Source organism: Anomaloglossus baeobatrachus, chromosome 12, assembly GCF_048569485.1.
Source record: "Anomaloglossus baeobatrachus isolate aAnoBae1 chromosome 12, aAnoBae1.hap1, whole genome shotgun sequence".
NCBI classification, from domain to species: domain Eukaryota; kingdom Metazoa; phylum Chordata; class Amphibia; order Anura; family Aromobatidae; genus Anomaloglossus; species Anomaloglossus baeobatrachus.
The window spans coordinates 20,937,553-20,963,598 of NC_134364.1; the positions used below are offsets into that span (position 1 = coordinate 20,937,553).

The 26,046-nt window shown below is 45.0% G+C and overlaps 1 protein-coding gene across 1 annotated transcript; it reads right to left on the reverse strand.

Annotated features, from left to right (window-relative positions):
- Window positions 1-1,708: 1,708 nt before the first annotated feature.
- LOC142258155 (cholesterol 24-hydroxylase-like) lies at window positions 1,709-25,384 on the reverse strand. Its single transcript, XM_075330638.1, has 15 exons — window positions 25,178-25,384; window positions 24,634-24,711; window positions 24,308-24,389; window positions 24,154-24,224; window positions 23,986-24,072; window positions 23,740-23,878; window positions 20,172-20,282; window positions 19,836-19,992; window positions 15,467-15,529; window positions 11,918-11,990; window positions 11,629-11,713; window positions 10,898-11,008; window positions 7,554-7,642; window positions 2,197-2,263; window positions 1,709-1,930 (listed from the first exon to the last, which is right to left on the reverse strand). Exons 1-15 carry the CDS (start codon window positions 25,312-25,314, stop codon window positions 1,784-1,786), a joined length of 1,497 nt encoding a protein of 498 aa, XP_075186753.1. The 5' UTR covers window positions 25,315-25,384; the 3' UTR covers window positions 1,709-1,783.
- Window positions 25,385-26,046: the final 662 nt, after the last annotated feature.

Below are 26,046 nucleotides of genomic sequence, written 5' to 3' on the forward strand. Positions count from 1 at the left end.
GTGGTGGTTGTATAAATCTGTATGTAGTGAGCTCCACACAGTGGTGGCTATATAAATCTGTATGCAGTGATCTCCCTCTAGTGGTGGCTGTATAAATCTGTATGCAGTGATCTCCCTCTAGTGGTGGCTGTATAAATCTGTATGCAGTGAGCTCCCTCTAGTGGTGGCTGTATAAATCTGTATGAAGTGAGCTCCCTCTAGTGGTGGCTGTATAAATCTGTATGTAGTGAGCTCCCTCTAGTGGTGGCTGTATAAATCTGTATGTAGTGAGCTCCCTCTAGTGGTGGCTGTATAAATCTGTATGTAGTGAGCTCCCTCTAGTGGTGGCTGTATAAATCTGTATGTAGTGAGCTCCCTCTAGTGGTGGCTGTATAAATCTGTATGTAGTGAGCTCCCTCTAGTGGTGGCTGTATAAATCTGTATGTAGTGAGCTCCCTCTAGTGGTGGCTGTATAAATCTGTATGTAGTGAGCTCCCTCTAGTGGTGGCTGTATAAATCTGTATGTAGTGAGCTCCCTCTAGTGGTGGCTGTATAATCTGTATGTAGTGAGCTCCCTCTAGTGGTGGCTGTATAAATCTGTATGTAGTGAGCTCCCACTAGTGGTGGCTGTATAAATCTGTATGTAGTGAGCTCCCTCTAGTGGTGGCTGTATAAATCTGTATGTAGTGAGCTCCCTCTAGTGGTGGCTGTATAAATCTGTATGTAGTGAGCTCCCCCTAGTGGTGGTTGTATAAATCTGTATGTAGTGAGCTCCTCTTAGTGGTGAGTGTATAAATCTGTATTTGGTGAGCTCTCCCTAGTGATGGCTGTATATGTAAAAATCTATATGCAGTGAGCTCCCCCCTGGTGGTGGCTGTATAATCTGTAGCTAGTGAGCTCCTCCTAGTGGTGGGGGTATAAATCCATAAATCATTGTTTAAACCCCATACTTTGCCCCAGCTGTGCTTATCTCTCTGCCCAACCTATAGAGAAATGTCTGGCACCTGCTGGTCTTCCCTTCCTCCTGACATACACGCTCATGCATATTTACACAAGGTCAGAAGGTCCAGTTAGACTCCAAGTCCTGAAAAGATTTAATCCCACTAGTACAGTGGATGGGTTCCTCTGCAGATGAGGAAGGGTTAATGCAGCCTGCTCATTGGAATGAAACATCAAAGCCTGGACAATAATTCTCTGTAATTGTTTAACTAGCGGCTGTTAGGGAAAGTATTACTCCATCACCTCGCAATTAGCTGCAGAATAGCTTCTGGCCGCAGTGGAGATTTCTACAAGACCTAACCCAAGGCGTTCAGAAATGCACTGACCTGGCAAATCATTGAATGAAAAATTAGAAGAACAAATTCTCGGGGTAATGAACCCCTTTAGGCGAGCTTACAAGTAAATAGTAAAATGGTACAATATATAAAAGGAACACTCCATGAAACACTGCTATTTTGTGTCAGGGCTCGTGCTCGCTCCTCTGTACCAGGTGCATAGGACAGAGCCACAGACCCCACGTGCCATAATATGGTCCCTGCAGGGAGGGGAGGGGGGGAGCATAAAGCTCAGTGGGCACTGCTCGGCCGGAATGGATGGAGCATGACACAAAACAAGAATTCCTTTGTCAAGCCCCCCCCTGCAGACCATTCAATTGAGAGAACGTAGATGATCAGTTTTGCCCGTCAAATTCCTTCATAGTAACATAAAAACGAAGCAGAACACTGAATGATGATGGACAAATATTTAGAATTTGTAATTTTGGTGCATACAAAAAAAGTGCAAAAACACACTTTTCTGCTGGGCTTTACTGCTTCTCTCTGACTCTGAGACGACACCTCGTACCATCCATGGGGCGCAAAGTTCCTGTATCCTGGATCTTAAACGACTGCCCCTCCACCAGCCGGAAGTCGAATCTCTGCAGAAGTTTCGCCATCACCACTTTTGCCTCCATCTGCAGTAAAAAAAAAAGAAAAATGTTTTTATCCCTCCAAAAAGTTTTTGACCTTTTGATCTCTAAGGAGTTTTCTTTAACAAAACCTAAATCGTTTTATAATGAAAAGTTCTACAACTTTCTAATACACTTTGTTTTTCGATTCTTCAGATCTCTGCTTGCTCGGAGTGAATGGAACATTTTTGTTTATATTTTGCAGCCACAATTTCTCTAAAATGAATAGGTTGAAAATGAAGAATAGTACCGAAAATAAAAAATCGGTGTACCTGTGCAAATACTTGTCCTATACAAGCCCGCGGTCCGAGGGAGAACGGGAAATAGGTGAAGTACGGTCTGTGGGGAGGAAAATAAAAGGCATTTAAAACATTTTGTAAGTTACTTATATACTGTATATCATGGCTTAAAGGGGAAGTCCACTTAGGTAAACTCTCCTTCCTGAAACAGATTTCCTGATTGTGAGCTGTTAGCCAGTGGTTTGGCTGCTTTATCCTTCTCCCCCTGCAGGACAAATATAGTATTACACCGCATTCATTGAAGTCAGTGGGTGGCCAAAGTTTAGTCCTCCACAGCCCTCTCGGTAGGAGACTGCTTCCTCTATGTTGTCATATGAATCAATTTTTCTTTGCATGTGTAATAGGTAGGGCGTGTACTATGATGTAAGCATGCTATGTCTTAGCTATGTCAAGTGATTGGCAGGATGGATGGCTAGGAGAGAGAGCAGGGTAGTCTAGAACCGGGTTCAAAAGAGAGAGCACGCGATCTCGGTGCGAGGGTCAGTCAGGGAACCCTGAAGTGACCTCTGGAGGTCTGGAGCCTACAGCTTACCCCAGAAGGTTTAGAGAGTCATCCGGCTAGAGAAGCTGCCAGGGTCCAGAAACAGACGAAGGTGTGCGGGCGGCATAAGGAGGAAGATTGCACAGACCCCGGAGTATTGAGATGAGGTTCGAGATTGCGGGGACAGAATGAAGACTAGTAACCCACAGAGAGAGGAAGGAAGGCCATGTCTGTCATAACGGTGTGAAGAATAAAAGTAAACAAAACTGGTTGGCTAAGCGAACGTCAGTGTCGATGACTAGTAGCAGGGGTGATAGGCACGGTCCAGAAGCAGCAAGTAAGTGTCATGTATCCCCCGCCCACAGCCTCTTCTGCACATGGAGTCTCCTTGGCGCACTGACCGGGGCTGGTCACTTCCTTCACATGGACAACCCCTTTAAGTGTTATTGAATCCCAATTTCTGCAGTGGACAATCAAATCTTGGAATCAGTTTAGGCCCCGTCACACGCTACGATATATCTAACGATATGTCGTCAGGGTCAGCGTGTGACACCTCCGAACGACTGTTAACGAGCAAAAATACTCACCTTATCGTTGCTCATTGACACGTTGTTCATTTTCATAATGTCGTTCCTTCTTCTACGTGCCGGTTGTTCATCGCTCCGTGTGACACCCCGGGAACGACGAACACAGCTTACTTGCGGCCTGCCGCCAATGAGGAAGGAAGGAGGTGGGCGGGATGTTTCGTCCCGCTCATCTCTGCCCCTCCGCTTTTATTGAGCGGCCGCTGTGTGACGTCGCTGTGAAGCCGAACGTTCCTCCCCCTTCAGGAAGAGGATGTTTGCTGCCCACAGCGACGTCGTTAGGGAGGTAAGTATATGTGACGGGGGTTAACAACTTTGTGCGCCACGGGCAACGAATTGCCCGTGACGCACAAACGACAGCGGCGGGTGTGATCGCACGATATATCGCACCGTGTAACGCCACTTTTTGAAGCTTTTTGGATCCAGCGCACAACCTTCGGCAGGGTCCCCTCTATAAGGCTATGTTCACACGTTGCATTTTTGCTGTGGGGTTTTTTTCTGCATTTTTGTTGCATTTTTGGTGTGTCATTTGTCTTCAGTAGATATTTAAATAAAGTTTGTTTCCTTCACCAAAAACGCACCTGCGTTTTTTCACTCTCAAATCTTTCAATGGGGGAAAAAAAGCAGCAGAAAAGCTGAAAGAACTGACCTGCTGCTTCTTTCAAAAATCCAGCAAAATCTTTTCCATTTCAGTCAGGGAAAAAAAAGCAAGTGTGCGTGCATGAGATTTCTGGCATCTCATAGGTTTTACTGGTACTGTGAAATGCAGATTTTTATTAGCATGTATGTGCATAAACTCCAACTCAAAAATATTTCCCGGATTCATACATTCCTTAACCAAGAAGCAGCAAAAACACTAATGCATGCCCTCATTCTCGCCCACCTGGACTTCTACAGCATTGTGTTCTGTGCCTTCTCTTTTAACACTCTTAGGCTATGTGCGCACTAGAAAAGTGATTTTTCTCAAGAAAATTTCTTGAGAAACTTCTGGGAGTTGAAGATTACCGCACCTGCGGTAAAAAACCGCACCAAAACCACGGGAAAAATGCATGCTGTTTTGCCACGGTTTTACCGCGGTTTTTCCGCAGGTTGGTCCCTGCGTTTTTTTTATGCTGTAACTGCAATAAATAATATAGATAATAGATAGATAATCGATAGACAGACAGATAATGGATAGAGGAAAAGATGGATAGATGAATAGATAGAGAGATAGATAGATGAGAAAGGCATATATAATGTTCCACCCCCCTGCATTTTCTAAGCTGGCACCCTTTAGTGACTTTCATGTGGCACTAAAGGGTGCCTAGCCTTGTAGTTAGCCATAAAATAAATAAATAATTAAAAAAAAAAAAATGATGTGAGGTCCCCCATCTTTTGCAGCCAGCTAGGGTAAAGCAGATGGCTGCAGCCTGCATACCACAGCTGGCAGCTTTACCTTGGCTGGTAATCCAAAACAGAGGGCACCCCACGCTGTTATTTTACATTAAATAAATAATTTAAAACAAAAAACGTGGGGTCCCCCCCAAATTGGCTCGCCTGCCAAGGTAAAGCGGACAGCTGTGGTCTGGTATTCTCAGACTAGGGAGGTCCACTGTTATTGGCTACTCCCCAGCCTAAAAATAGAAGGCCGCAGCCGCCCCAGAAGTGGCGCATCCATTAGATGTGCCAATCCTGGCGCTTCGCCCCAACTCATCCGTTGCCCTGGTGCGGTGGCAAATGGGGTAATATATGGGGTTGATGCCAGATGTGTAATGTCACCTGGCATCAAGCCCTGGGGTTTGTGATGTCACGCGTCTATCAGATACCCGACATCACAAACCCAGTCAGTAAGAAATAAAAAATAGACAACAAAAAATTTTTATGTGAAAAAACACTCCCCACATTCCCTCTCTCACCAATTTATTGAAAAGAACAATCAAATCCGGGTCCGGCGTAATCCAATAAAGGAGGGGGGTCCCACGGCGATCCATACCATAGTCACTGTCCCAGTCAATGAAGAACAGAATGTTCCCCATTGGCTGGGAGAGCAATGCAGTGACCTGAGCTAACATCAATAGCCCAGGTCACTGCAGGGGATGATGAGCGCTGCTGTCAGGAGGATAGATGAGATCATTACCTGCTGTGATCATCTCCTGTACTGCTGACGTCAGCGCTGTCACTGACTTCTATGCCCGCCGCATTGTCAGCAGTATCGCGAAAGCCCGTGACGTCACCGCTAGTGACAGTCTCGGGCCGCTCGCGAGACAGGCATAGACAGCAGTGACCGCGGTGACGTCAGGAGGCAGGAGATCGTCACAGCAGGTAATGATCTCATCTCTCCTCCTGACAGCAGCGCTCGGCATCCCCGCGGCTGCACGCACTGCTGTGTGTCAGTGTCTGCCTGCTCTGCAGCGTGACAAGCTGCTGATACTGCGGGCAGACACTGCTGTGCTGGCAGCGGCGGGGCTGGAGCGGGACACAGACTGCACGGGCACCCGCCGGACGTGACACGGAAGTGCTTCTGTGCGGTGTCCAAGGAGTGCGATGTGTGTGTTTACTCTGCTCCGCTTCCTCTTCCTGGCATAATGACATCACTTCCTGCAAAACCACAGGCAGCGATGAACATTACCGCAGGTAAATCGCAGCTATACCGGGGGTATACCGCACATCATTTGCTACCTGCGGTATACCCCCGGTATTTCGCGATTACATTACAGTGAATGGAGTGAAATACCGCAGGTACCTGCGGAAAAGAAGTGACATTCTCATTTTCTCAAGAAATTTTCTCAAGAAATTCTTCAGAAAGAATTTTCTTGAGAAAAAAACGCAGCGTGCGCACAGCTATTTTTTTCCCCATAGGTTTTGCTGGGAAATGTCTGCAGAAAGAGTACAAACATTTTTCAAGAAATTTCTGCAGCAAAACCGCGGGTAAAACCGCGGGTAAAATGGCCTAGTGCGCACAGGGCCTTAAGGGGGCTTTACACGCTACGATATCGTTAATGTTTTATCGTCGGGGTCACGTCGTTAGTGACGCACATCTGGCGTCATTAACGGTATCACAGCGTGTGACACTTACCAGCGACCTCAAAAATGGTGAAAATCGTTCACCATGGAGAGGTCGTCCCAAAACCAAAAATCGGTAATGGTTGATTATCGATGTGGTTCGTCGTTCCTGCGGCAGCACACATCGCTGTGTGTGACACCGCAGGAGTGAGGAACGTCTCCTACCTGCGTCCACCGGCAATGCGGAAGGAAGGAGGTGGGCGGGATGTTACGTCCCGCTCATCTCCGTCCCTCCGCTTTGATTGGCCGGCCACTTAGTGACGTTGCGGTGATGCCAAATGCAAAATGGGATTGTTCGGCGGTCACAGCGACGACGCCGACCAGGTAAGTGCGTGTGACGCTGCCGTAGCGATAATGTTCGCTGTGGCAGCGATCGCACGATATCGCACACACGACGTGGGCGGGTGCTTACACGCTCGATATCGCTAGCAATTGCTAGCAATATCGTAGCGTGTAAAGCCCGCTTTACTCCCCTACAATCTATCCTAAACTCTGCTGCCCGACTAATCCGCCTCTCCCCCAGCTATTCCGACCTCCCTCTCTGCCAATTCCTTCACTTTCTTCCCATTGTCCAAAGACTCCAGTTCAAAACCTTAACCTTGACATACAAAGCCATCGACATCCTGTCTCCTCCCTACATCTGTGACCTAGTCTCCCGGTACTTACCTGCACGTAACCTCCTATCCTCACATTATCTCCTTCTCTCCTCCCCTCTTATTTCCTCTTTCCACAATCACAAGCAAGATTTCTCCGGTGCCTCCCCCATACTCTGGAACTGTGTCACAACACAACAGACTCTCACCTACCTTGGAAACCTTCAAAAGGAACCTGAAGACCCACCTCTTCCGACAAGTCTACAACCTACCGTAACCCTCAGTCCACTATATCACTGCACGACCAGCTCTGTCCTCTCGCCTCCTGTATCCTCACCCATCCCCTGTAGACTTGTGAGCCCTCGCGGGCAGGGACCTTTCTCCTCCTGTACTAGTCTGTGCCTTGTATTGTTCATGATTATTGTACTTGTCCCTATTATGTATACCTCTTTGCACATGTAAAGTGCCATGGAATAAATGATGCTATAATAATGATGATGATAATAATAATAATAATAAATAAAAATGCAGCAAAAACGCATTGTGTGAACATAGCCTAAGTATGACCAATTGTTTTATGCAGTGCATTAGTCTGGCCTGTTCTATGATCCATATTTGCTTATCACTCACTTTGGGGAGTCACGGCTGAATCTGTCAGGGTCAAAGGTGAGAGGATCCTTAAAAAATTGTTCCATCCTCCCGGTGACATAGGAGTAGGCCTATAGGAAACAATAAGAAAGGGCTGAGATATCAGCTGGTGTATGTTATGTATACTTATTTAGGGTATGTGCGCACGTTGCTTTTTACCTGCTTTTTACCTGCTTTTTTGCTGCTTTTTCTTCTGCGCTGTTTAATGCCAAAATGGATGTGTTCTTCTATTCAAGCAAAGTCTATGGGAATTTGGGTTTCTTGTTCACACTATGTTGTTCAAAATGCTGCCTTTTTGAGGCAGAACTTTGGTCAAAAACTCAGCTTTTCAAAGAAGCAACATGTCAATTGTTTTTGCCATTTGGGTTTTGCACTGCAAAGCTGAGTTTTTGACCAAAGTTCTGCCACAAAAAGGCAGCATTTTGAACAACATAGTGTGAACAAGAAACCCAAATTCCCATAGACTTTGCTTGAATAGAAGAACACATCCATTTTGGCATTAAACAGCGCAGAAGAAAAAGCAGCAAAAAAGCAGGTAAAAAGCAGGTAAAAAGCAACGTGCGCACATACCCTACTCTCATTTGGCTGCACAAGATCTCTGCTTTCTGTCAGTGAATGAAAACATCCTGCATTACAACTGTAACGCCCCACAAGGCAGGCAGTTAACCCACTCGTCGCCAGGCCTTTTCGGGTCGGGTCAGGTGTTGTCACGGGGTGGCCTTAAACGGTTCCGTTGCCCCGAGGCGTACAGTAAATGGTGGGAGAAGCGGGGTATTGGGAAAAGTTTGTCGTGACGCCACCTGTGGTATGCAGCCAGGAGTAGCCGCCGCTGCCGGGTTCCTCTCTGGGGCATGTGCTAAGGCAGCTGGGATGGTGTCGCTCCCCACAGGCAGAGTGGGCCCAGGTGGATGATGAGGTGCTTAATGGCCATTAGCGCCTAAGCGCTGGGCGGCGGTGCCGGTAAGGACGAGCCAACACACTCTCTGCGGGTTCAGGGTGTAGTTTACTATCACTTTCAGTTGCCAGCCCCGTCACTGGTCACTGCCGTGATGGGCTCCAGTCAAATCCGGTAAGGGGCCACCACCGGTGTTTTGAGAGAGGAGAGAGAGTGTCCTATTTCTAGGGTGTCCCCCTCCTCAGTTAGGTAACCTGGCTGAGCTCCTGCTCCAAGCCCAGGACCCCGTGAAGTCTAAGTTTTCCAGAAATGTCTTGCCAGAACTATGGTCCTGAGGGGTCTGGTGTTTTTTTATGTGCGTGTGTTGCGCCTAATTCTACTCCAGGTGGAACCCGCCCCCTAGGTGGTTGGCTTCAGTGATCGGGAAGTCCCATGACGGTTATGACCACCCCCTGCCTACCCTGAGCCAACCCAGCCTATGTGAAGGCTCCTAAGGGTGCTTTCACACATCCGTTTTTTGCCATCAGGCACAATCTGGCAATTTCTGGAAAAACCGGATCCGGCGTCTGTTGCTGCCGGATTTGTTTTTTTCGTCGTAGACTTGCATTAGCGCCAGATTGTGCCATTGTGCCGCACAGCATCGCGTTTCATCTGACTTTCTGTGTCCAGCTGCTGGAAAGGACGCACAAAGGAACGTTTTTTGTCACCGGCAAAAAAACGGGCCGGATCCGGCACCGCGCGGCGTGTTGTAAAATTAAAACCTATGGGCATCGGATCCGACGTAAGGAGGCAAAAAACTCATTGCACTGATGGATCCGATTTTCTTAACTGAGCTTGCTCAGATGCGTAATTTCCATTCTGGTTAGAAAATTTCTCTCTCTCTATCTGTCGCTCTCTCTCCCTCTGTCTGTCGGTCTCTCGCTCTGTCTGTCTGTTGGTCTCTCCCTCTCACCCCCTCTCTCATACTCGCCGATCACCGGCGCGGCATGGCGCTGCACAGCTGTCACACTGCTCCGGCGGCTACTCCTGCTTTTGAAAATGCCGGCCGCTCATTATTCCATCTCGTATTCACTGCTTTCCCTGCCCACCGGCGCCTATGATTGGTTGCAGTGACACAGCTGTCACTCAGTGAGAGGGCTCGTCTGACTGCAACCAATCACAGCCGTTGGTGGGCGAGTCTACATCTTGCAGTGAAATAAATAATTTTAAAAAAAATGGTGTGCGGTCCCACCCAATTTTGATACCAGCCAAGGTAAAGCCACACGTCTGAAGGCTGGTATTCTCAGGATGGGAGCCCCACATTATGAGGAGCCGCGCAGCCTAAAAATATCAGCCAGCAGCCGCCCGGAATTGCCACATCCATTAGATGCGACAGCCCCGGGACTCTACCCAGCTCATCCCGAATTGCCCTGGTGCGGTGGCAATCGGGGAAATAAGGAGTTAATGGCAGCAGCCCATAGCTGCCACTAAGTCTTAGGTTAATCATGGCAGGCGTCTATGAGCCATCTTCCATGATTAATCTGCAGTGAAAGTGAATAAACACAAACACCGAAAAATCCTTTATTTGAAATAAAAGACAAAAAAACACCCTCTTTCACCACTTTATTAAAATTCCCAAAAACCCCTCCAGGTCCGGCGTAATCCATATGAGGTCCCACAACTCTTTCAGCTCTGCTACATCAGAAGCTGACAGGAGCGGCCGTAGAACACCGCCGCTCGCTGTGAGCTCCAGGGAGCAACTGAAGTGAGTCGCGCTTTCAGCGGTGATGTCACTCAGGTTACCCGCGGCCACAGCTGGATTCTCAGTACAAACTGCTACAACGGATCCATTTTTTTTTACTGGCTCCATCGCATCAGTTTTACCACAATCTGAGATGGATCTGTTGCATCAGGAGCAAAACGGATTGTGCCTGATGGCAAGAAACGGATGTGTGAAAGCACCCTAAGCTGTATGTAGTATGTGAATGTGGAACACCGGTGATTACCCCCCCCCCTTACCTGAAATAGATACCGCACCTTAATTGAGGTACAGTACCCTGTGGCGACCAGAGCCTCAGGGGCGCCACACAGACGCTGAAACCCATCCTGAACTGGTTATTGTATCACTCTTGGCAATCCTCTATGAGCTAAACACAGGGCACCCATTAAATGAGTATTAGTAGCAGTGGTTACACAGAGAGGGCACCAATATTATAAATGGCACGTGGTAGGTGGGGACTATTACAGATTTTGCATTAGGTCCTATGAGCCTCACATTAGATCTCTGACAGCAGCAAACATCCCTCTCCTGATTTTGGACTCCATACTGCAACGATATATAGTGACAAAGCCATCAGGACTTGGTCAAAGCCTCCGACTATGAACAAGAATGATCCCATTCACTGACAGCAAGTACAGCTCTTCTAAATAAGACATTAAAATGCAGAAATACCAGCACTGGGGTGTTTTTAGGAATCCTGATACCCTCAACAATCATATCCTCTTCCAATAATCTGGAGGTCCCCGGTGCAGTGGGGTACAACCGCAGAGTCTCTTTCAGTACCTGGAGAAGACAAAAAAAGTTAATGCCGCCTAAATATAACAGCGTTATTTATACTGTTTTGGGACTACATGATGAACAGTAATAGTTGCGCTAGGCCCTGTGCGCACTGGAAAATAGCTTTTTCTTAAGAAAAATCCGCACCCTCTGGCAGCATACCGCACCCACTGCAAAAATTGCGGTAATAACGCACCCGCAGGTTTGCCACGGTATTGCTGCATTTTTTTTCGCAGGTTGGTACCTGCGTTTTTTTTACCTTTTCTATAGCAAAAAACGCAGGTACCTGCGGAAAAGAAGTGACATGCTCATTCTTTTTGCTGCAGAAACTCTGCAGCAAAACCTAGAGGTAAAAAAAAAACCAAAAACCCACAGTGTGCGCACAGCATTTTTTTGTATTCCATAGGTTTTGCTGGGGAAGGACTGCAGCAAGGTTAGGAACAAAAACCGCACCTTTTCTGCCGCGAAAACCACGGCAAATCTGCGGCAAAAAACGCAGTGTGCACACAGAGCCTTACAGTGTGCAAGCCTCAGCTGATGCAAAACGTGGGGAGACAGCACCACCTGCTGGCTTGTTCTGGTATTACATTATGCATGATTAGCCTGCGGGTTACGTCCTCCTTTACCTGGGAGAGGTACCTCAGTTTACCAAGGTCGTCATACTCAATGTCTCGTTTCGAACCAATGACCTCGTCCACCTCAGCCTGGACCCTGTGAAAGCAAAGAGAAAAGTACTGACTGCGTCGTTATGTGACCCGGGCTCATATCCCCGGTGATCATTATAGATGAGGACTTGCCATTTTTGCACATTTACCCCATCTGTATAGATATCTTAATATTCGGGTAGCTATTCTACAATGTTCCCTCACTACCCTTCCCCCACAAAGTTTACCATTAGGAAACAGGATAACTCACTTTTGCAGAATCTCAGGATTTTGGGCCAATTCCTGGACGGCAAATGCCAACTGATTGGCCGTGGTTTCTTGCCCTGAGTAAAGAGACAGCATACACTAATCCCGTAAAAACCAGCAACTTTTCATTTTTGCACTTTTATTTTTTCTTGCCCTTCTTCAAAGAATCAAAAGTTCTTTTTTTTTTAATCCCTCTATTGACAAAGTCAAAGGGCTTGATTTCTGTGGGGCACGTTGTAGTGTTTGAACGGCACCACTCACTTTACCATACAATAATCTCCTATGAAACCCGGTCTTCTCTGGACTATAAGGCTGTGTCCGCACTTTGCGTTTTCACCTGCGTTTCAGCTGCTTTTAGGTCCGTTTTGAGCTGCAGCGTTTTCATGCCAAAAGGCATGCGTTTTGCTTTTCCATAATAACCTATGGAAAATGTAGATTTCTAGACCCCACTTTGCGTTTTAAAACGCTGCGTTTAATTTGCATAATTTGTGGCAAAAACCATGCGTTCAAACAAGCAACATGTCAATTGTTTTTGCCATTTCTGCAGCGTTTTGCTAACATTGAAGTCAACGAGAAGTTTAAAAAAGCAACAAGCATCAAAATTCCTGCGTTTTACCTGCTTTTTAGGTGCAGAAACACTGCGTTTTTTACTTCAAAAACGCATGCTTTTCAGACATTAAAATACTGGAATAATATGTCCCTTTACATACACACATAGTCCGACAATTAAATTATTGAAAATTTTTATTTTATTGCTATTTTAGCAATAAATATTATAAAACCACTATAATTTCATGAAATAACTATTTTATTAAATTTATTAAATAATTCAAAAATTATATATGTTTTGCTTTTTTTTCTCCTTTTTTCATTCTGTTTGACTATTTAATCTTTATTTATCAGTTTCTAGATGTTCAAAACACATCTGTCAAAACGCAGGTGAAAAAGCATGTAAAAAGCGCTGAAAACGCATCTAAAACGCGGTAAATACGCATGCGTTTTTAGTGCTAAATTTCTGGAAAAGGCAACTTTGGCTAAATCAATTAAGACAAAAACTTGTGTTTAGAACTGCAAGTAGGTGAACGCAAAGTGCGGTCATAGCCTAAAGATAGCGGTGATGGCCATACCACTAAACATAAAAGGGCTGACAAAATAGGTATACCTAGAACTACATAAATATTACAATTATCTATAAATGTAAAAAAAAAAATACTTCACTGATATACAAACTCTGTGGCAACAAAGTGCACAAAAACATAAAAACTAGTTATCAGCACACCAGGTAAGCCGCAAATAAAGATATATGAACCATTAGATACAGTGGAAAGCAAAATATTTCCTTACTGAAATCTTACTGACAACGGAAATTAAACACCCTAAAGGGTGCTTTACACGCTGCGACATCGCTAACGACATATTGTCGGGGTCACGTCATTAGTGACGCACATCCGGCGTCGTTAGCGACATCGCAGCGTGTGACACAAAGGAGCGACGATCAACGATTGCTAAAACGTCAAAAATCGTCGATCGTTGAGCATGCCGCTGGTTGTTCCTCGTTCCTGCGGCACCACACATCGCTATGTGTGACACCGCAGGAACGACGAACATCTCCTTACCTGCGTCCACCAGCAATGAGGAAGGAAGGAGGTGGGCGGCATGTTCCGGCTGCTCATCTCTGCCCCTCCACTTCTATTGGACGGCTGCCGTGTGACGTCGCTGTGATACCACACGAACCGCCCCCTTAGAAAGGAGTCGGATCGCCGGCCACATCGACGTCGCAGGGAAGGTAAGTCCATGTGACGGGTGTAAGCGATGTTGTGCGCCACGGGCAGCGATTTGCTCGTGATGCACAACCGACGGGGGCGGGTACGCTCGCTAGCAATATCAATACCCATATCGCAGCGTGTAAAGCCCCCTTAAGGGTATAGCGGTGCCCTCGCTCCACGTCAGCTTTCCCTAGATGGCCCTACCAAGACAACAGGATAAACAAAAAAACTACAGATATATAAAAAGAGATTTAAAAAAAACCCCGCTCAACGTGTTTCCCACCTTACAACACGGCTTCATCAGGAGTGACAATAATAAACTTATCTAATGGATTCCACATTAATGAAGTACACTGTCATGATGACTTTGGGGCAGCGAGGAACCGGGGCTCCTAAGTTGTCCCTCAAGCTAGGGAGCCCTATGCAATTCCTATTCTCAGGTATACTCCTGATGGTGGAGATGCCTGAGTCTCCTTTCTGGCCCTACTCCTGACTCCAGTCCTGATCTAATTCTCCCTCTCCCTCCCCCGGGGAGGGATGGAACAGGAGTGTGTTGAAACCACAGAAAAAAAGAGACAAGGGAAAAAACAAACATCTGTCACACAGCACGCACGCACATAGCATAAGACAATAAGAGATTCAGGAGGAAAACAAGAGCAGGAAGGAAGTAAAGAACAGCAGGAGTAAACTCCACAACCGCACCAAACAAAAAGCAGCACTAAACACAACTTTCACCAGAGAGAGTTTGGGACACGACACTTCACAGAATAATGTAGAGCTGACATATGCATATATAGTATAGGCGTCTGCAATCCTATATACTGATGTTTCACCAAAAGATATATTACGGGGTGAAGTCCTCCAATGTAGTGTGTCTTAATTGGAGATATCCATGTTTAAGAGAAGCAGTTTCCACTATACAGAGTCTGATAGGAAAATCACTAGGTTGTCAGGGTCCCCATTCTACTGCATGGTGCAGCAAGATTCTGTATCCGGAGGCGCTGCGGTGATGGCCAGAGCAGCCTATCAGCAACTCCGATAGGAGAAGGGGAGCAGAATGGTTACGTGGCGCAATCTCTCCACTGACATGCCACTGTCCAGGATTGTTAGCGATATTTAAGTGGTTAAACAGCAGCTCCATACAGTCGCACCCAACATGGAACTGAATTTACATATATGTCAGGAATGTATTTAGAAAGGTAGTAACTGAGAATGATGGGGGAAGCTTCTTCTCTAATGCACTCCTGGACATTACAGGCAGAGAAAACACAGAAACATAGACAAAGACTCACATTCTATATATTATTATTATTATTATTGTTTATTTATAGAGCACCATTGATTCCATGGTGCTGTACATGAGGGGGTTACATACAGAATACATGTACACGTTACAATAGACAGACTAGCACAGGGGGAAGAGGGCCCTGCCCTTGCGGGCTTACATCCTAAAGGATTTTGGGGAGGAGACAGTAGGTGGGGTGTAGGTGGGGCGGCAGCTCCGCACGGTGGTGGGGCGGCAGCTCCGCACGGTGGTGGGGCGGCAGCTCCGCACGGTGGTGGGGCGGCAGCTCCGCACGGTGGTGGGGCGGCAGCTCCGCACGGTGGTGAAGATATACAAAGATAGGGAGGGTTAATTCAGGGCATGGAAGAAACCTGAAGAGGCAAGTGACCCATGTTATGCCATCTCCTGTGTTAGAATATCATTGGTTGTAAACTGTTAACACCCCCTTTTCTGGTGAGTATATTGCGGTCCACTAAATGTCTATAGTATTATTGATACTTACCAGCAATGAAGAAAGTGACAAAGTTGTCTATTATCACCTCGATGTCACATTCATCTTCCAAAGCTGTAAAAATTGAATAGAAATTCAGCGTAGTTGGTGAGATGCCCGGACCATAAAGCAGAGTATTTTTAGTGAGCAGGAATATGCAATTTCTGCAGTAATAAAACACATTTTCTGCAGAGAGGGTATATATTAACTAGGACTACAACTGCCTCCCAGCACTCCCCAAGTTCAGAGCGCACAAGCCACATGAGGAGATGGTCTGTTTCACTTTCTTTCCCAGTCTCTGCACACAAGCTCCGCCCCCTCAGGTCACGTGACATTGATATCATCCCAGGTCTTTGTCTACTCATCTCCACTCCGCTGACCAATGCGACCATCTCTGTGCCAGGATGGAGTTTACAAGCTGCACAGGCGCTCATCCATGCAGCTAGAAAAGCAGCTTTGATCTGTGAGTACCAGTAGCACACTAGGGGTGTACTTACTTCTTAGAGGAGATTCTAGCTAGAGTACAGTATGCATTTTATGGCAGCCATGTATCGATCTGTGCTGTTAAAAAACTCTGCTATAAAGGATCATTAGCTATGTCTATAACTAGTGATGAGCGGGCACTACCATGCTCAGGTGCTCAGTACTCGTAACTAGTGATGAGCGGGCACTACCATGCTCAGGTGCTCAGTACTCGTAACTAGTGATGAGCGAGCACTACCATGCTCGGGTGCTCAGTACTGGTAACTAGAGATGAGTGGGCACTACCATGCTCAGGTGCTCAGTACTCGTAACTAGTGATGAGCGAGCACTACCATGCTCGGGTGCTCAGTACTGGTAACTAGTGATGAGTGGGCACTACCATGCTCGGGTGCTCTGTACTCATAACTATTGATGAGCGGGCACTACCATGCTCGGGTGCTCAGTACTGGTAACTAGTGATGAGCGGGCACTACCATGCTCGGGTGCTCAGTACTCGTAACTAGTGATGAGTGGGCACTACCATGCTCGGGTGCTCTGTACTCGTAACTAGTGATGAGCGGGCACTACCATGCTTGGGTGCTCAGTACTGGTAACTAGTGATGAGTGGGCACTACCATGCTCGGGTGCTCTGTACTCGTAACTAGTGATGAGCGGGCACTACCATGCTCGGGTGCTCAATAATGGTAACTAAGTAATGAGCGGGCACTACCATGCTCAGGTGCTCTGTATTCATAGCTAGTTATGAGTGGGCACTACCATGCTCTGGTGCTCGGTACTCGTAACCAGCAGTTGGATGCTTGGATGAACACAACTCGAGTACCGAGTGTAATGGAAGTCAATGTGGAACTTGGGCATTTTTCCAGAAAATATTCATGAAAAATGCTCAGGTTTCCCATTGACTTCCATAATACTCGGTACTCGAGTTGTGTTCATCCGAGCATCCAACTGCTGGTTACGAGTACCGAGCACCTGAGCATGGTAGTGCTCGCTCATCACTAATTACGAGTACAGAGCACCCAAGCATGGTAGTGCCCGCTCATCACTAGTTACGAGTAACGAGCACCCGAGCATGGTAGTGCCCGCTCATCACTAGTTACGAGTACAGAGCACCCGAGCATGGTAGTGCCCGCTCATCACTAGTTACGAGTACTGAGAACTCGAGCATGGTAGTGCTCACTCATCACTAGTTACGAGTACCGAGCACCAGAGCATGGTAGTGCACGCTCATCACTAGTTACGAGTACAGAGCACCTGAGCATGGTAGTATTCACTCATCACTAGTGACGAGTACCGAGCACCTGAGCATGGTAGTGCCCACTCATCACTAGTTACCAGTACTGAGCACCCGAGCATGGTAGTGCCCACTCATCACTAGTTACGAGTACCGAGCACCTGAGCATGGTAGTGTTCACTCATCACTAGTGACGAGTACCGAGCACCTGAGCATGGTAGTGCCCGCTCATCACTAGTTACGAGTACTGAGCACCCGAGCATGGTAGTGCCCACTCATCACTAGTTACCAGTACTGAGCACCCGAGCATGGTAGTGCCCGCTCATCACTAGTTACCAGTACTGAGCACCCGAGCATGGTAGTGCCCGCTCATCACTAGTTACGAGTACCGAGCACCCGAGCATGGTAGTGCCCGCTCATCACTAGTGACGAGTACCGAGCACCTGAGCATGGTAGTGCCCGCTCATCACTAGTTACGAGTACTGAGCACCCGAGCATGGTAGTGCCCACTCATCACTAGTTACCAGTACTGAGCACCCGAGCATGGTAGTGCCCGCTCATCACTAGTTACCAGTACTGAGCACCCGAGCATGGTAGTGCCCACTCATCACTAGTTACCAGTACTGAGCACCCGAGCATGGTAGTGCCCGCTCATCACTAGTGACGAGTACCGAGCACCTGAGCATGGTAGTGCCCGCTCATCACTAGTTACGAGTACTGAGCACCCGAGCATGGTAGTGCCCACTCATCACTAGTTACCAGTACTGAGCACCCGAGCATGGTAGTGCCCGCTCATCACTAGTTACCAGTACTGAGCACCCGAGCATGGTAGTGCCCGCTCATCACTAGTTACGAGTACCGAGCACCCGAGCATGGTAGTACCCGCTCATCACTAGTTACCAGTACTGAGCACCCGAGCATGGTAGTGCCCGCTCATCACTAGTTACGAGTACCGAGCACCTGAGCATGGTAGTGTTCACTCATCACTAGTGACGAGTACCGAGCACCTGAGCATGGTAGTGCCTGCTCATCACTAGTTACGAGTACAGAGCACCTGAGCATGGTAATGCCCGCTCATCACTAGTTACGAGTACTGAGCACCTGAGCATGGTAGTGCCCGCTCATCACTAGTTACGAGTACAGAGCACCCGAGCATGGTAGTGCCCGCTCATCACTAGTTACGAGTACTGAGCACCCGAGCATGGTAGTGCCCGCTCATCACTAGTTACGAGTACTGAGCACCCGAGCATGGTAGTGCCTGCTCATCACTAGTTACGAGTACAGAGCACCTGAGCATGGTAGTGCCCGCTCATCACTAGTTACGAGTACTGAGCACCTGAGCATGGTAGTGCCCGCTCATCACTAGTTACGAGTACTGAGCACCCGAGCATGGTAGTGCCCGCTCATCACTAGTTACGAGTACTGAGCACCCGAGCATGGTAGTGCCCGCTCATCACTAGTTACCAGTACTGAGCACCTGAGCATGGTAGTGCCCGCTCATCACTAGTTACCAGTACTGAGCACCCGAGCATGGTAGTGCCCGCTCATCACTAGTTACCAGTACTGAGCACCCGAGCATGGTAGTGCCTGCTCATCACTAGTTACCAGTACTGAGCACCCGAGCATGGTAGTGCCCGCTCATCACTAGTTACCAGTACTGAGCACCCGAGCATGGTAGTGCCCGCTCATCACTAGTTACCAGTACTGAGCACCCGAGCATGGTAGTGCCCGCTCATCACTAGTTACGAGTACAGAGCACCTGAGCATGGTAGTGCCCGCTCATCACTAGTTACGAGTACAGAGCACCCGAGCATGGTAGTGCCCGCTCATCACTAGTTACGAGTACTGAGCACCCGAGCATGGTAGTGCCCGCTCATCACTAGTTACGAGTACTGAGCACCTGAGCATGGTAGTGCCCGCTCATCACTAGTTTCGAGTACTGAGCACCTGAGCATGGTAGTGCCCGCTCATCACTAGTTACGAGTACTGAGCACCTGAGCATGGTAGTGCCCGCTCATCACTAGTTACGAGTACTGAGCACCTGAGCATGGTAGTGCCCACTCATCACTAGTTACGAGTACTGAGCACCTGAGCATGGTAGTGCCCGCTCATCACTAGTTACGAGTACTGAGCACCTGAGCATGGTAGTGCCCACTCATCACTAGTTACGAGTACTGAGCACCTGAGCATGGTAGTGCCCGCTCATCACTAGTTACCAGTACTGAGCACCTGAGCATGGTAGTGCCCGCTCATCACTAGTTACGAGTACTGAGCACCTGAGCATGGTAGTGCCCGCTCATCACTAGTTACCAGTACTGAGCACCTGAGCATGATAGTGCCGCTCATCACTAGTTACCAGTACTGAGCACCCGAACATGGTAGTGCTCGCTCATCACTAGTTACGAGTACTGAGCACCTGAGCATGGTAGTGCCCGCTCATCACTAGTTACCAGTACTGAGCACCTGAGCATGGTAGTGCCCGCTCATCATTACTGTTACTCAAATGATGATGTTAAGGAGTCATCATAACATAGGAGGTCACAGTCCCAGAGACACAGATTGGAAAGAGAAAGACCCCAAAGCTTAAAGTATTTCAGTATAAGGTTATGCTGACCTCATAGTTGCAGTGATTTGACCACATAAATACAGGGCATGTGACATATTTACCGCCTCCTTTGAGTATCTGAGTCAGTATATCAGTAGGGACCTCCGCCTCGTCTTGCACCATCTTCTGTCTCTTTTCGATGCATTCCCTCCCCGTCTTACGCAGTAGTCGGATTGACTCTCTGGTTTCTTGGATCATTTTTTGTTTTGAGGGCATAAGCTGTCAAAAAAATCAGAATAATAATGTCATAGAGCTAAATATTTTGATACAATTGAAAGTAAAAAAAGAAAAAGGAAAAAAAAATGATGAGAGAAAACCTGAGTGCCATGCAGCATCCCCTCTACCCCATCACTAGACACCATACTGTGTTCTTTCAATCACCTGTTCTATATACACACCCGTGCAAGAGGGTTCCTGATCTCCACCATGCCCTTCATAGCCATGTAAATGGCTCGTGGGAAAGGTGTCTGGTCGTCATGTAGAGTGTTCAGGTCTATATCAAATGCCACCTGTACAGTAACACAGACAAGAGACAAAAAGCTGCAATATAATGTATAGTTATACAAGCGAGAGAAACGTGTATAGCTATACCGAGGCAGTATTATAGTAGTTATATTCTCGTACATAGGAGGCAGTATTATAGTAGTTATATTCCTGTACATAGGGGGCAGTATTATAGTAGTTATATTCTTGTACATAGGAGGCAGTATTATAGTAGTTATATTCTTGAACATAGGAAGCAGTATTATAGTAGTTTTTTTCTTGTACAAAGGGAGCAGTATTATAGTAGTTATATTCTTGTATATAGGAGCAGTATTATAGTGGTTATATTCTTGTTCATAGGGGCAGTATTATAGTGGTTATATTCTTGTACATAGGGGCAGTATTATAGTGGTTACATTCTTGTTCATAAGGGCAGTATTATAGTAGATATATTCTTGTATATAGGGGCAGTATTATAGTAGTTATATTCTTGTACATAGGGGCAGTATTATAGTAGTTATATTCTTGTACATAGGGGCAGTATTATAGTAGATATATTCTTGTACATAGGGGCAGTATTATAGTAGATATATTCTTGTATATAGGGGCAGTATTATAGTAGTTATATTCTTGTACATATGGGGCAGTATTATAGTAGTTATATTCTTGTACATAGGGGCAGTATTATAGTGGTTATATTCTTGTACATAGGGGGCAGTATTATAGTAGTTATATTCTTGTACATAGGGGCAGTATTATAGTAGTTATATTCTTGTACATAGGAGCAGTATTATAGTAGTTATATTCTTGTACATAGGGGCAGTATTATAGTAGTTATATTCTTGTACATAGGGGCAGTATTACAGTAGATATATTCTTGTATATAGGGGCAGTATTATAGTAGTTATATTCTTGTATATAGGGGCAGTATTATAGTAGTTATATTCTTGTACATAGGGGCAGTATTATAGTAGTTATATTCTTGTACATAGGGGCAGTATTATAGTGGTTATATTCTTGTACATAGGGGGCAGTATTATAGTAGTTATATTCTTGTATATACAGTTAGGTCCAGAAATATTTGGACAGTGACACAATTTTGGCGAGTTGGGCTCTGCATGCCACCACATTGGATTTGAAATGAAACCTCTACAACAGAATTCAAGTGCAGATTGTAACGTTTAATTTGAAGGTTTGAACAAAAATATCTGATAGAAATTGTAGGAATTGTCACATTTCTTTACAAACACTCCACATTTTAGGAGGTCAAAAGTAATTGGACAAATAAACCAAACCCAAACAAAATATTTTTATTTTCCATATTTTGTTGCGAATCCTTTGGAAGCAATCACTGCCTTAAGTCTGGAACCCATGGACATCACCAAACGCTGGGTTTCCTCCTTCTTAATGCTTTGCCAGGCCTTTACAGCCGCAGCCTTCAGGTCTTGCTTGTTTGTGGGTCTTTCCGTCTTAAGTCTGGATTTGAGCAAGTGAAATGCATGCTCAATTGGGTTAAGATCTGGTGATTGACTTGGCCATTACAGAAGGTTCCACTTTTTTGCACTCATGAACTCCTGGGTAGCTTTGGCTGTATGCTTGGGGTCATTGTCCATCTGTACTATGAAGCGCCGTCCGATCAACTTTGCGGCATTTGGCTGAATCTGGGCTGAAAGTATATCCCGGTACACTTCAGAATTCATCCGGCTACTCTTGTCTGCTGTTATGTCATCAATAAACACAAGTGACCCAGTGCCATTGAAAGCCATGCATGCCCATGCCATCACGTTGCCTCCACCATGTTTTACAGAGGATGTGGTGTGCCTTGGATCATGTGCCGTTCCCTTTCTTCTCCAAACTTTTTTCTTCCCATCATTCTGGTACAGGTTGATCTTGGTCTCATCTGTCCATAGAATACTTTTCCAGAACTGAGCTGGCTTCATGAGGTGTTTTTCAGCAAATTTAACTCTGGCCTGTCTATTTTTGGAATTGATGAATAGTTTGCATCTAGATGTGAACCCTTTGTATTTACTTTCATGGAGTCTTCTCTTTACTGTTGACTTAGAGACAGATACACCTACTTCACTGAGAGTGTTCTGGACTTCAGTTGATGTTGTGAACGGGTTCTTCTTCACCAAAGAAAGTATGCGGCGATCATCCACCACTGTTGTCATCCGTGGACGCCCAGGCCTTTTTGAGTTCCCAAGCTCACCAGTCAATTCCTTTTTTCTCAGAATGTACCTGACTGTTGATTTTGCTACTCCAAGCATGTCTGCTATCTCTCTGATGGATTTTTTCTTTTTTTCAGCCTCAGGATGTTCTGCTTCACCTCAATTGAGAGTTCCTTAGACCGCATGTTGTCTGGTCACAGCAACAGCTTCCAAATGCAAAACCACACACCTGTAATCAACCCCAGACCTTTTAACTACTTCATTGATTACAAGTTAACGAGGGAGACGCCTTCAGAGTTAATTGCAGCCCTTAGAGTCCCTTGTCCAATTACTTTTGGTCCCTTGAAAAAGAGGAGGCTATGCATTACAGAGCTATGATTCCTAAACCCTTTCTCCGATTTGGATGTGAAAACTCTCATATTGCAGCTGGGAGTGTGCACTTTCAGCCCATATTATATAGATAATTGTATTTCTGAACATGTTTTTGTAAACAGCTAAAATAACAAAACTTGTGTCACTGTCCAAATATTTCTGGACCTAACTGTAGGGGCAGTATTACGGTAGATATATTCTTGTACATAGGGGCAGTATTATAGTAGTTATATTCTTGTACATAGGGGCAGTATTACAGTAGATATATTCTTGTATATAGGGGCAGTATTATAGTAGTTATATTCTTGTATATAGGGGCAGTATTATAGTAGTTATATTCTTGTATATAGGGGCAGTATTACAGTAGATATATTCTTGTACATAGGGGCAGTATTATAGTAGTTATATTCTTGTACATAGGGGCAGTATTATAGTAGTTATATTCTTGTACATAGGGGCAGTATTACAGTAGATATATTCTTGTATATAGGGGCAGTATTATAGTAGTTATATTCTTGTATATAGGGGCAGTATTATAGTAGTTATATTCTTGTATATAGGGGCAGTATTACAGTAGATATATTCTTGTACATAGGGGCAGTATTATAGTAGTTATATTCTTGTACATAGGGGCAGTATTACAGTAGATATATTCTTGTATATAGGGGCAGTATTATAGTAGTTATATTCTTGTATATAGGGGCAGTATTATAGTAGATATATTCTTGTACATAGGAGCAGTATTACAGTAGATATATTCTTGTATATAGGGGCAGTATTACAGTAGATATATTCTTGTACATAGGGGCAGTATTACAGTAGATATATTCTTGTATATAGGGGCAGTATTATAGTAGTTATATTCTTGTATATAGGGGCAGTATTACAGTAGATATATTCTTGTATATAGGGGCAGTATATTAGTAGTGCAGGTGGAGCAAACCTTGGCGATTACATCCAGGGTCATTCTATTCAACAAGTTGTGCATTACAACTTCTGACTTCTTCTCGGCTTTCTCATTCAGACGCTCCATCAGCTCTTCTGCCTTTTCATTGAATGTTCCCATTAATCCCATCAAATACCTGGAAGACATTGTCACAATAAGTTTTAGTCTTATGACTGCAGCCATCTTAATTGTGCTAATTCTGGCCGAGTTTCTTGATAATGAGATATTCAGCACTATACGCACGGTCTGCTGAAGGCGGGATCCATGAGTCTGCGCTGCTTGTGCCAGCGGTCGTAATTTCTGTCAGTCAATAATCCATTTCCCAAAAATCTAAGACAACAAAAAGATAATAAATAAGGAAACTTAAAATACATAGTCATATAAATACTTTGTTCCATTATTATCACTCACCTGACACCAAATAAATAAAATATATCTTCATAAGATTTGTCCTTCGGGTGTTTTGTGGACATCAGAAGTTCCTACAATAAATCAAGCAGACATGTTTTCCTGGTGTGAACAATCCCTTTAATGTTTGCATCCTCGTTTTACCATTGTAATTTACCTTTATTGCTTCAGGGTTGGAAACAAGTACAAAGACTGTGTGGAAGCCATTAATCCGTACGACGGGGCCATATTTCTCCGTCCTATACAATAGCAAATCAGCATGTAACCACAGTAGTAGGAACCTAAAAACCGCTACAAAATTATCTGAATTTCAGAATCAACCTTGGTGTTAAAATGAGGAATTTTTTTTTTGCTTTTTGGACTCAAACTTTACATGTATTTTTCGGAATTTACAATTTTTTTCTGACACTTGCAGTACCTCTTTTGACCACCATTTTTTTTGTATAGACTTTTGTATAGCAGCGCCCCCCATCATTTACTTACCAGTCTAGGAAATAATCATAGATAAGTTCATTGTTTTCAGTCAGCTTCACTATTGTAGGGTAATGGCCCATTAAAAAGCTGTGAAATTTAGAGATGACATATCAAATATCACATCAATAACAGAAAAAAGTAACAAATCAAATATCACATAAATAACAAAAAAAGTAAAATCTCATATAACAGTTCAAAAGTAGCAACTCTAAAAAGTTGTGAAACGTTTGGCCACCCTCACAACATGTCCACCAATCAGGGATTTTGGGTATGTTTGATAAGCACATGTGGATCTGACTTTTCTGGTGACAAGGTCCCTTTAAAAAAAAACAAACAAACAGCTTTGAGGGAGATTGGTGGGAGTTATAGTTTCATATCAACTGAAGACCACTGCTTAAATTCTATATATATTATAATATTGTATCTTAAATACATATAATTCTCCCTTTTCAGCACTTATTAACTGTCAGTATCTTTACTTACAGCACTGTGATATGTCAGTAAATATACTACCTGTCAGTAAGTTTTAAAAAGTTTATAACAGTGTCCTCACCTGTCTCTGGGGGGTCCGGGGATGTGGTCGTACTTCATGTGGATGTACTGGATGTAAGCGCAGTACAGTAGGAAGCAGATAGCAGCCAGGCCCAGCAGCAGCAGGAGGGCCCCTGATATCAGAGCCCATAGTGTCATGGTGGGGGCCACAGGCTGAGCTCAGATGTCTGTGTGTTATCTGCTGCAGCGCAGGGGGAAATACACAGAATATAATGAGGAGGTGGAGACTCTGCATAACCAGGAAGGGGCAGGTATATATAGTGAGAGGAGGGACTTTGTGCTAATTTATACTTACTGTGGAAATCTTTAAAGGTTATAGACAGTCCCCACTTTGCCCAAGAAGAGAGTCCATACAGTGTCCAAAGTCTCTTTAAACAAAATTCTAAATCAGATAATGCAGGATTTCTATGTTTTGTTCTTTTTTATGCTTTTTGCAAAAGTCCAAGGCAGTGTGTGCATAGAAGCTTGGGATTTGGACATTACTCTGTCCGGACCCTGTATGGCCCCATTTCCATTTTAATATACATTTTTATATATATATATATATATATATATATATATATACACTGATGTGTGTCTGAGAATGAAATATTGTGATATTGCAGACCTTGATTATGTTATTGCATCAGAGAGAAGTAACGTCAAGAGTCTCTGATTCATACAACTTTCATATCTTTTCTTATCTTTGGACAAATAACATTTCCTTTTATAGCTATGCTGCCCGATTTACAACCATAAGACACAGTTCTGTACTACATTTATAATATATGAAGTTCTCCTGTTTATTTATGACTCTTTGAACAGCCATTTTTCATAAAATAATGCAGTAATAGTTGTAAGCTTTTTTTGCTGGTGATAAGAAATAGATTT